Genomic DNA, 12,908 nt, shown 5'->3' with positions numbered 1-12,908 from the left:
TAAAATCCATCGGATACAAGTTTTTTTTATCGTCCCTATTTCTTACAAATTTATAAGGAAAAATAGTGTGAGATCAATATAAAATAGATCATATACAAGAGACAAGATTCAATGTAATTTGACCTTACTTACCTCAACAGATTAGAGAAACATAATTAATTATAAATAAATAAAAAACAAAAAATACAATAAATGTAATTTCATTTTTCCGATAACCCAATATATGTATTTCAAAAACTCTTCTATCATCCCTACAAAAAATTTCTTTACAACCTAAACCACAGTAGCAATAGAGATCACAAAAAATATGATATTTCTTCAAATTTATTTTTCTCTTAATTTTAAAGGTAATAAACTTGGTTACCAAGAATTTTAAATTCCATAAGAAGTTTTACCTAAATAAACGTAATCGCCAAATAATTTTCAAAGATTACAAATACATGAAATTCATATATATATGTGGTAGGATCTTGTTACACAATGTAAAACTCTTTTAGTTTTGCACAGATTTAAGACCGTTGGATGAGTGAGAATATATGACTGAGATTGACTCCTTGTTTTTTCTTCTTCTAGTGAATAGCTTCTCATTTCCTACTGTTAATCTCAGTCATCTATTTTCACTCATCCAACGGTCCTAAATCAGTATAAAACTATAAGAGTTTTACATTGTGTAACAAGATCCTATCCCATATATATATAAACTCGATGTATCTCTTAAACTATTCCAACATCCTTATAAAATCATCTTTATAACGTAAAACTCAATAGTTGTAAAATCACATAAAAGATTATATCTCTCTAAAATAATTATCTCGTATAATTCTAAAGGTTAAGATTAACTCTATATATTATATTTATAGAGAAAACAAATTTGGTCACCAACAATGGCGGATCCAAAAAAAATTGAGGGTGAAAAATACATATATTAACAACACAAATTTTATATGTGGGTAGGCATAAATAAAATCTCATGATGTGCACAATCAATAAAATATATAACTAATAGAAAGAAACTTGGATTTCAGGGTGGACACTTATCCACCCTAAACCCAACTTGCATCTGTAAGTGATCACAAGAATCTTTATTACATAAAAATTCTTACATAAATAACTTAATCATTAAATAATCTTTGATCACCAAAATTAAAACAAAATATCTTAACAAATAATTTTTTTGATTAGTCAGGGGTGAATACAAGATAGTATATGTTCGAAAGACTCTCAACCATTAGAAAATGAACACTCGTACACCCTTACAAATGTCATACTCGAACTCGAGACCTTAAAAGATAACAACAAACCTAACCATTTAGATAGTTTGATTCGTGCATTTTAATTTATAATACTAATTTAATTGAAGGGTTCGTCCAAGAGATAACTCAACCAACGGAGAGAGTAATTAAGTTGTTGGGAGCAAAAAATTTAAAGGAGGGAGAGATAAATGCAGGCCCAACGTTATTCTCATGCAAGAGAAATGAAGACGGGAAATTGAGGCCCGTAAAGCGGCCGTAGGGTCCGGTTTTTGGGGCACCCCAGAGAGTCGTGTCACGTTTCCACCAACCATTTAATTGGCCCTCTTGTTTTGTGGGTCTTTTCTACCTGACTTGTACTATAGCTTGGATTTTGTAAGTGAAGCAACCAACCGTGGTCCATACCTTCATCATCTTTCATTCATCGTTTCATGTTGTTTCTCTCATGTCCTTCCTCTTGGGACCATCTACCTTCAACCGGCCTTTTTTTTATTTATGATTTTTTATTTAGGGTTTGTTGTTAAAGAAATGATTGACACGAACCAAACGACTTTAATAGTTAAATGAATAGTTGTTATTCTTAGATATCACGAGTTCGAGCATGACGTTTGCAGGGATGTTTGAGTATTCATTGTCAAATGATTGAGAATTTTCGAGCAAATACTACTCGATCTGAATTTATGAGGACAACTCTCATGTTTTGCATAGCTTGAGCTTGTTTGGTATACAAATTTTTCTAATAATTAAATAATAAATTTTTGAGTTTGAGTTTTAAATTTATATATATTGTTAGAGATGTGTGATCAGATTGTTAACACATCCGAGATGATTAGAAAACAACTCACTTAAAACAAAGATTAAAATAGAGATACGAGATGTTTAGAAACATTTCAATCCGTGCGAAACTCTACATTATTTATGATTTTTTCTCGAAATAATTTGTCACGTTAAATCTTAATATTTTTTATTTCACATTCGTTTTATAAAATAATGATTTGAATAACAGAAGCAAGGGTTTGTACACTAAGTAGTCATCGTTAGATTAAATTCAATTAAACTCAAACAACGTACGAGTATCTGGTTTACGTGTCATTGTTATATTACAGCACAAACAACCAGGTGAATATGAAATTGAAGAACCTGAATAAGTAGTGGTTAAGTCATTGGATAAAATATTTGGGTAGGTTGATGATTAATATTTGTTGGTCCGAAGATTTCAATTCTCTCCATTGTTGGATGTCTTCAGACACAAAAGTAGGAGGTTCTGTCTTTATAGTGATAAATAATGTAAAGCAAATATTATACATTATATGTTTTTATTGCTATTGTATCTAAAACAACCGAAAACAAAGATACTTAATAGCTCCCCCACCTAATATGCTAAACAACATATGTGTTGGTTTTTTGGCAAAAGTCCCACATTGGTTGTGTATAAGGAGGAGGGGAAATTCTTTTGTTATAAATAAAGCCCTCCTCCTCCTTAGTTAATCATCCCACAAATATAAGCATTCTTCTATTTTAAAGGCTATTTGTATTCTTTCTCTCTCTTTGTAATATTTCCTCTATTAGTGAAATATGTTGGTGTTCTCTTTTATGTCTATTTAATAGCTATTGTCGGGTATAGTTGTTGTCAATTATTGTCCTATTAAAATTACTTGTCTTGGTAGTTCTGTCTAAGGAAAGTGGGTTTTAAGAGGGACCATTGTGACCCCTCCTCTTTCCTGGGAATCTACCTTGGGGTGATTTTTAGTACAATCGTTTTCACACTAGTCACCTAGATAATAGTTTTCAAGGTGAATCTGTTATTGGTGGAAATTAACCCGAATTTCACAACAATTGGTATCAGCGCTCTTGGTTTATTTTAGTATGCTCTGTGGTTGCGGCTTAGGCTGATCTTCCACATCAGAAAAATTTCCTTGGGATAATTGACATTCTGCATTGGCAGCTATTAAATAGAATTTGTAGCAGAAATGGCAGACGCTTCTTCATCTTCAATTTTGGCAAGAAATGCTGTGACAAATGTTAGATTTGCAGTGGAGATTTTTGATGGCACCGGTCATTTCGGCATGTGGCAAAGCGAGGTTCTAGATGCCCTATTTCAGCAGGGTCTAGACATTGCTATTGAAGGAGAGAAACCAGATGATGTTGAGGAGAAAGAATGGAAGAGGATCAATAGAATGGCATGTGGTACTATTCGATCGTGTCTTTCTAGAGAGCAGAAGTATGCATTTTCTAAGGAAACTTCTGCAAGTAAATTGTGGAAGGCACTGGAGGAGAAATTTTTGAAGAAAAATGGTCAGAACAAACTCTACATGAAAAAGAGATTGTTCCGCTTCAACTATGTACCAGGTACCACTATGAATGATCACATTACTAGCTTTAATCAGCTGGTGACTGATCTGATGAATATGGACGTGACTTTTGAAGACGAAGATCTGGCTCTGATGTTGATGGGATCACTTCCTGATGAGTTTGAGTATCTTGAAACTACTCTACTTCATGGGAAGGTTGATGTGTCTCTCAGTGAAGTAACTGCTGCCTTGTATAGTTATGAATTGAGAAAGAAAGACAAACAAGAAAACACAAGTGTCGAAGCAGAAGCTCTTGTTGTTAGAGGCCGTTCCAAGAGTCAGAATAAAGGAAGCAGAGGGAGATCGAAGTCAAAGTCCAGATTGAGCAAAGATGAATGTGCCTTTTGTCGAGAAAAAGGGCACTGGAAGAAAGAATGTCCCAGGCTAAAGAATAAAGGCAAACCTGAAAGGGGGAAGGCTGTCTCAGAATCAAATGTGGTCGAGTATGATGATGGAGATTCAGATTTCGCATTCGCTGCTACGCCATCAACCAGTTGTTCCAGTTCATGGCTGTTAGATTCAGCTTGTAGCCATCATATGACCCCCAATAGAGAATGGTTCTTTGATTTTAAAGAACTAAAAGGTGGAATTGTCTACACAGCAAATAATTCCCCTCTTGACACACTTGGGATTGGTTCAATTCGCTTGAGGAATCAGGATGGATCAATCAGAACCTTAACAGGTGTCCATTATGTACCAGATTTAATGAGAAATCTCATCTCTGTGGGAACCTTAGAGTCAAAAGGTTTAGAAGTGAGGGCAAAGATGGGATTATGAGGATTATCTCTGGTGCACTGGTGATAATGAAGGGAATCCGAAAAAGAAACAATGTGTATTACTTTCTGGGTAGTACAATTGTTGGGACAGCAGCAGTGGCAGCTTCTACTGATGAACAGGAGTCAGAAGCAACCAGGTTATGGCATATGCGCTTGGGGCATGTTGGTGAAAAATCCTTGAAATTACTGATAGATCAAGGATTATTGAAGGGTGCTCGGGTTTGCAAATTAGCTTTTTGTGAGCATTGCATCAAAGGGAAGAAGACGAGGGTGAAATTTGGAACAGCAATCCATGATACTAAAGGTATTTTGGATTATGTTCATTCAGATGTATGGGGGCCTTCCAAGACAACTTCATTGGGAGGAACACACTATTATGTCACCTTTGTTGATGATTTTTCCCGGAGAGTTTGGGTGTATCCAATGAAGACAAAGGATGAGGTGCTAGGATTTTTCCTTAAATGGAAAAAGATGATGGAGACTCAAACAGGCAGAAAAATCAAACGTCTCCGTACAGACAATGGTGGAGAGTACAAAAATGATCCATTTCTGAAAGTCTGTGAAGAGGAAGGTATTGTTAGGCACTTCACTGTCAGAGGTACACCACAACAGAATGGAGTGGCAGAGCGTATGAACCGGACATTAGTGGAGAAGGTTCGGTGTATGTTGTCTAATGCTGGGTTAGGCAAAGAATTTTGGGCTGAGGCTTTGGTCTATGCTTGTCACCTTGTCAACCGCTTACCATCGACTGCTATTGGTGGTAAAACACCATTAGAGAAATGGTTTGGAGTACCTGCTACAGATTATGATTCCTTACATGTGTTTGGTTCCACTGCATACTACCATGTTAAGGAGTCAAAGCTGGATCCAAGAGCAAAGAAGGCGATTTTTATGGGGATCACCTCTGGTGTGAAAGGCTATCGTCTTTGGTGTCCAGAAAACAAAGAAAATAATCTTCAGCAGGGATGTTACCTTTGATGAATCTACCATGTTGAGAAAGGTGACTTCAGAAAAATTGGAGCAGACAGATGGAACTCCCAAAAAGGTGGAGTTTGAAGGAAGCAAATTTGTCCCAACCAGTAAAGAAAATGATGTTGACTCTCCTATGGTAGAAGAAGAGTCAGATGAAGAAGAGGTTCAGACCCAAGAACCTCCACAGCAACATGAATCAATTGCACTCAGAAAGGGAAAGAGGACCATTAGACAACCTGCTCGTTATGCTGATATGGTCTCTTTTGCATCACCAATTGCAATTGATGACGTTCCTGCCACTTTTAATGAAGCAGTTCAAAGTTCAGAACATAAAAAGTGGAGGATTGCCATGAATGAAGAAATGCAATCCCTTCAAAAGAATCAGACGTGGAAACTAGCTAGTCTTCCGAAGGGAAAGAAGGCAATTGGGTGCAAGTGGGTATATGCAAAGAAAGATGGATTTCCTGACAAGAATAACATCCGCTACAAAGCAAGATTGGTGGCTAAAGGCTACGCTCAAACGGAGGGAGTTGATTATAATGAAGTATTTTCTCCAGTTGTAAAACATTCCTCCATCAGAATTTTGTTGGCTTTGGTAGCGCAGTTGGATTTGGAACTAGTTCAGATGGATGTAAAAACTGCATTTTTACATGGAGACTTGGATGAGGAAATCTACATGACTCAGCCAGATGGATTCAAAGTTGCTGAAAAAGAAGAGATGGTGTGCAAATTAGAAAAATCGTTGTACGGATTGAAGCAATCTCCAAGGCAGTGGTACAAGCGATTTGACAAGTTTATGATAGGGCAGAAGTACACAAGAAGCAAATATGATCATTGTGTGTATTTACGCGAGCTAGAAGACGGATCCTATATATCTTCTTCTTTATGTTGATGATATGCTGATAGCTTCCAGGAGTCAGACAGAAATTGCGAAACTAAAGACTCAATTGAACAGGGAGTTTGAGATGAAGGATCTTGGTGAAGCTAAGAAGATTCTAGGCATGGAGATATCAAGGGATAAGAAATTGGGGAGGCTTTGTTTGTCTCAGAAAGAATATCTGAGGAAGGTACTAAAACGTTTTGGCATAAATGAGATGTCAAAACCAATTAGTACACCTCTTGCTCCTCATTTCAAGCTCGGTGCATCCATGTCACCTAAGGATGATGCAGAACGGGAATACATGTCAAAGGTTCCGTATGCAAGTGCTGTTGGTAGCTTGATGTATGCAATGGTGTGTACGAGACCCGATATTTCACAGGCAATTGGGGTTGTGAGCAGGTATATGCATGATCCTGGAAAGGAGCATTGGCAAGCTGTGAAATGGATTCTGCGGTATATTCTGAACACCGTAGATGTTGGTTTGGTCTTTCAGCAGGACAAACAAGATGGTCAGTGTGTAGTTGGGTATTGTGATTCAGACTATGCAGGTGATTTGGACAAGCGTCGATCAACTACTGGTTATGTGTTTACATTTGCAAAGGCACCAGTCAGTTGGAAGTCCACCTTACAGTCAACAGTGGCTTTGTCTACTACAGAGGCAGAGTATATGGCAGTTACAGAGGCTATGAAGGAGGCAATTTGGCTTCAAGGGTTGCTTGGTGAATTGGGAATGGAACAAAAGCACATCAAAGTGCACTGTGACAGTCAGAGTGCTATTCATTTAGCAAAGAACCAGGTTTACCATGCAAGGACGAAGCACATCGATGTTCGATATCACTTTGTACGAGAGATTCTAGAAGAAGGTGGAGTCATAATCCAGAAGATTCGGACCACTGAGAATCCTGCTGATATGTTGACAAAAGTGGTAACTGCGGTCAAGTTTAAACATTGTTTAGATTTGGTCAATATTGTTACAAATTAAAAGATTGTTTTTTTTAGAGATGTGTGGAATTTGCCAAGGTGGAGATTTTGGTTTTTTGGCAAAAGTCCCACATTGGTTGTGTATAAGGAGGGGAAATTCTTTTGTTATAAATAAAGCCCTCCTCCTCCTTAGTTAATCATCCCACAAATATAAGCCTTCTTCTATTTTAAAGGCTATTTGTATTCTTTCTCTCTTTGTAATATTTCCTCTATTAGTGAAATATGTTGGTGTTCTCTTTTATGTCTATTTAATAGCTATTGTCGGGTATAGTTGTTGTCAATTATTGTCCTATTAAAATTACTTGTCTTGGTAGTTCTGTCTAAGGAAAGTGGGTTTTAAGAGGGACCATTGTGACCCCTCCTCTTTCCTGGGAATCTACCTTGGGGTGATTTTTAGTACAATCGTTTTCACACTAGTCACCTAGATAATAGTTTTCAAGGTGAATCTGTTATTGGTGGAAATTAACCCGAATTTCACAACAATATGTTGATATTAGTTGAGTTCTCTTTTTAAATTAATTTATGATATTTACAAGATAATATCCGTTCATAATCTTTGTACACCCTACAGGCATAGCTCTTTGAACTCAATACTTCAAGGAATAATAACACTCTCTTTAACCACTTAAACCACTCAATGTGTTCATTAGTTAAGTTAGTATTGATGTTGTTGTATACTTTTATAAGTTATGCTTTTTCCTTGTGATATTTGGATTTTTTTAAAAAATTTATCCAAAAAATAAATATGTGTAGTATATGTTAAAGACATATAATTGCATAGATACAAGTCAAATGACAGTGGTAACACACGTTTATAGACTTTATCTTCAATTACTTAAAATATACATGTTTAGAAAATTATATTTAAACACTTAAAAAAAATCATATCTAAACAACGTGAGATTTGAGAATCTCATGATCAAAACTTATTGATTTTGAAATATTTGGGATCATAGTATCTAAAATTATCTTTGGCTTTATATGTTTGAATCAATGAGTCTTAACCATGAGATTTTTAAATCACACATCTTTTATATATATCCTTTTAAACATACATTTAATAAGTGGTTGAAGATAAGGTTTATACACGTGTGTCATTGTCGTCGTTCGACTCGTGCTCGTGTAATTACATGTCTTTAACATGTACCATGAACATATTTTTGGATAAAATCTGTACACTTGTTTTTTTTTTTGACTCTTTAACTTATTATTTTTCACTTCTTTAAATTTGATCTTGAATACTATCAAAATGTTAGAAATTGTGCTGGGAAAGGTCGCCACATAAACAAAAGAACACCCTACATAATTTGTCAATTAGGCCACTATTGTACCATTTCGGTGTCAATCAAATCATTTGCTATTTAAAATTTATCGAATATGATGACGTGTCTGATATAATAATAATCTTAGTCTTAAAATTTGTACATTCAATTAATTCGATTCTAATTAGAAATATTTCAACAAATTTAACCCTTCATATATAAAAATTCTATCAATTTAATAACTAAATAAGTAATTTACCATAATTTTATCAAATGTTTTCACATAATAGTTTTAGTTCAAACATTCAACTACATGACATTACAACCATGTTGGTTTTCAAAGTATTTATGTTCATGAATTATTTATCCTACCGGAAAGTATTTTTTAACTTTAATTATCATTGCCTTTCCTATTTCTCATTGTCTTTTGGTCAATAGATTTTGTTCTTTATTGGTTTTCAAAATTATATTTTTATAGCATAGTTGAATAAATAATAAAGTAAAGCGTGTCGATTCTAGAGCGATGATAGATTTAACAATTTTTATTTTTTAATCTTTTTTATTATCATTTCTAGCAAAAAATTATGAATTATAAAACGATAATAAATTTGATATACCTGAAAGTATTTAAATTATCATTACCTACTGTATTTTGGTTAGTAGATTTAGGTATATTTTAATTAATTGTGGCAGCTATATAGGCTTGAAGGTGTAGGATGGAGTTATTTCTTACTAAGAAATGTTTATTTATTTCTGCATTGAAGTTTAATTACAGACTTGTAAAGTCACGTTTCCTGAAGAAAAAAAATTCAGAGTTATGACTCAAGTTGTGATGTCAACTTCAGGCATTTTTATCAAAGAAGATTACAATTTTGTCTCACTTCACTTAATTTGGATTTATATATATAGGGATGTATACCACAGTTTATATCAGGGACGAATATATATAATTTTAAAGAGAAATAAACTTGTAAAATTTTAGGAAATATAAAAATAAATTATTAATAAAAAATATATATAAATTAATCAATGTTAATCAATGCTTCCATGAAGTTGAACATAAAAATAAGTATTGAATTACACCCCGATAACAACAATTAAACAAGAGGAAAATAATAAAATGCACAGCTCGACCCGACCAAAGCAACATAACGTCTAATATTAACAGCATAAACATCTAACTAAAGAATAAATTTTTTTGATATTAGTAAGATTGTGTTAACTCAAAAATGTTATTTTTGTCTATTCCATATAAAAAATTTATATTATTAATATATATATATATATCTACTCTCATTCGGTGTATATATACATCCACATATATTTTTATATTATGGACCATCGACTAAAATTTCACCCGACTACATGTGGTTTTCAAGGGCAAGTTCATTCATAGAGATACCTTTTTAAAAGAATTTCAATGTAGACCCCATGTTATCAAGGCTTCCTTGAATTTATTTTTAATTTTACTCTTCATAAATTAATCTATTATGTTACAATTATTTATTTTTCATATTTATTTGAAAAAAATCAAAGTTTTTGTATAATATAAAAATTGAAGAAATACATACAAATATTAGTCATATATGTTAGTAAGCCTAATGACCACACTCGTGATTAGTTTTTATTATCCTTGTTATTGTTAATATTAGTCATACATGCATTAACTTGGATCATAATATTGCTTAGTTATGGACTATGACCTAGCACTTGTAAATTGATAACAAAAGTGCCTTTTGGGGGGGCACATTAGGTTTACCATTAATGATCAATTCCAACTCTTTTACCCTCAACATTTACCAGTAAAGGACCTATAACGTTCCTCGTTTTCTTACTGAAAATATTCCAAAGTTCAACCAACATGCAATTACTTGCCTTTATTTTATGTAAATCTATTCAAAGGTGGATTCACTCGTTTAGATTCAAAGTTTTTTTATAATCATCAATATCTTATTTATTAATTGATTAGACGGAATCAAATATTATAGATATTTTATTATTAAGACGATTATTTTAATTCAATATACTTAATTCATAACGTTAAAATTCAAACATTAAATATTATTTAAAATATATGGCATTAAAAGAACAGATGTCTTATTTTTACCAATAATTAAGATTCAAGGCCCAGCCTGACCCAACTGACGAAAGGTCTGTTTGCAGTTCATTTGCTTTTACCCCATTATTGCCATGTTATTTCCAAATGTATTTTTCATTATTAATTCAATGCCAATGCCATCCATTCCGTTCCTTTAATGGATAAACAATGATGCATGACAAACCAAGAATTAATACCATGATTGGTTGGATCAATAGACAAAAATTAAAATTCATGTAAAATATTGTGTGAGAGCTAAAAAAAAAAGAGGGTTTAGTTTTCAAAATTTTATTTAATTAATCGATGATATGATTGATTCAAGCATCAATTCAGTATAAATTTTTTCTTTAGATTGATGTCTAAGTGATTTTAAGATAGTAACTATTCATAATTTTTTATATGTTAATAATGCACACATAATCTTAGATTTTCTAAAAATAATAACATTCTCTTTTACTCGAATAAGATTAGAGCCTTGCATATACCCATAAAAGGGTGAATCTAGAAGACAAGAAATGCAAAAAAAAAAAAAAGACATAATGGGGTATGTGGCAGATACACCAAAATGTTTGATAAAACAACACATATCTTCATCTCCTCCCCTTCTTCCACCCTTTTTCTTCTCTCTCTATTTCTCTCTTACAATATTAAGACCTTGTACCTGTAAAAACATATCAGGTTTGAATTGTTGCAGGCTGTATTTACAATAGACATCAATATTTCACCTGTCTCTATTTTGTTTTAAACCCCACCTTTTCCACCAGGTACTTATATTCTCACAAGCAAAACATATTCATATTGATCACCTCCCATGGAGCCTCCTTCTAGATCTTCAGGGCCATCTCTCTCAGAATCTTCCACCGTTAACTCGATCTCGAATGGCCTCGGCAAGCAACAAGAAGACATCCACCAAGAGGATGACAACTATGATCTTGTATTGGATCTGAGTCTTTCCGGCAAAGAAGACTCGAACACGGTTCAAGACGACTTGAAACAACATGAACTCAATCTCATCGACTGTTTCAAGATCGTCGATCCGTGTGACGATCGAGATTCGCCGGAGACTCCGAATCAACAAGGTGATGAAACTGATCAGCCTAGAGTGTTTTCATGTAACTATTGCCAAAGGAAGTTCTTTAGCTCACAGGCCTTGGGTGGGCACCAAAATGCACATAAACGAGAAAGGACACTAGCCAAACGAGGGCAGCAAAGGATCGGTGCTGGTGCACCGGCCTCTTTCGCACCTTTCGGTCGGTATTCCACCATGGCTTCGCTTCCTTTGCATGGCTCATTCAATAAGTCACTTGGGATTCAACTCCACTCTATGATACACAAGCCAACTTTTCTACCATCACCACATGTTTTTGGGCACAATGAATGGTCTCGACGGCCGATTCATCAAACACCGGCGATCGGCCATCTTACGATGGAGAATTTTACTACTACCGGATCATCGGCAAGTAACGGTACGGCTTCTAGGTTTGAAAGTAGTGTTCGGAAGTTCGGTCCATCGACCGAGGGGATGAGTAGGTACTGGTGGGATAGTAGTGGTGTTAACCCTTTCAACACTAATCAAGAAGAGTTGAAACTCGACTTGTCTTTGAAGCTCTAAGTAGTCTTAGTTTTAATCTTCTAATGACATAATATTCTAGTTAACTTGCTTTTCTAATCTCACTAGAGTTTCCTTTAGTCCTATTTTCCCTTTGAGTTGTAGTTGGATATTCTGTAATTGCATTTTGGTTAGACAAGACTTCTAGAGATGCTTTCAAATTCATTTCGTTAAGTTTTATTTGATCCATTTTGGTTAGACAAGACTTCTAGAGATGCTTTCAAATTCATTTCGTTAAGTTTTATTTGATCCAATATTTCTTTTAACATGAATGATTATTTGTTGATATATGTTATTTACTAATCGAAGCGATAAAAGATTAAATATATTTATATATGAGTTAGAATGCACCTATATTTAATGTAAAATTTTGTTTTACATATTTTTAAGATCGCTTGATGAGTAAAACAAACGGTTTATATTATCTTCTTACACCTAATGTAAAACTTTTAGTTTTACACATTTTCTAAGATAGTTGAAAGAGTAGAAATAGACGACTGAGATTATTTTCTTATTTATTTTTTTCTATGAATATCTTCTCTTTTGATATTGTTTATCTCAACCGTCTATTTCAATTTATTTAACGATCTTAAAAAGATATAAAATTATAATATTTTATGCGGTATAAATGGATCTTAACCTTATATATATTGAAGGTTAATATGTCAAAAGAGACTTTAACAGTTGAAGATTGATTCTTGTTCACACTTTGCATGAACTAGGTTTTGA

General features: G+C 33.9%; 1 protein-coding gene across 1 annotated transcript; it reads left to right on the top strand.

The window, feature by feature from the left end:
* The first annotated feature begins 11,191 nt into the window (after positions 1-11,191).
* LOC120147122 (zinc finger protein 1-like) lies at positions 11,192-12,182 on the top strand. Its single transcript, XM_039160567.1, has one exon. It carries the CDS (start codon positions 11,382-11,384, stop codon positions 12,180-12,182), a length of 801 nt encoding a protein of 266 aa, XP_039016498.1. The 5' UTR covers positions 11,192-11,381.
* The last annotated feature ends 726 nt before the right edge of the window (positions 12,183-12,908 follow it).

Source organism: Hibiscus syriacus, unplaced genomic scaffold, assembly GCF_006381635.1.
Source record: "Hibiscus syriacus cultivar Baekdansim isolate YM2019G1 unplaced genomic scaffold, ASM638163v2 tig00110933_pilon, whole genome shotgun sequence".
NCBI classification, from domain to species: Eukaryota; Viridiplantae; Streptophyta; class Magnoliopsida; order Malvales; family Malvaceae; genus Hibiscus; species Hibiscus syriacus.
Note: the sequence above shows the minus strand (reverse complement) of the source record. Positions and strands in the feature narration are given on the sequence as shown.

Excerpts from the sequence above, each read along its gene's own strand:
- LOC120147122 (XM_039160567.1), top strand. The coding sequence starts at position 11,382 with ATGGAGCCTCCTTCTAGATCTTCAGGGCCATCTCTCTCAGAATCTTCC.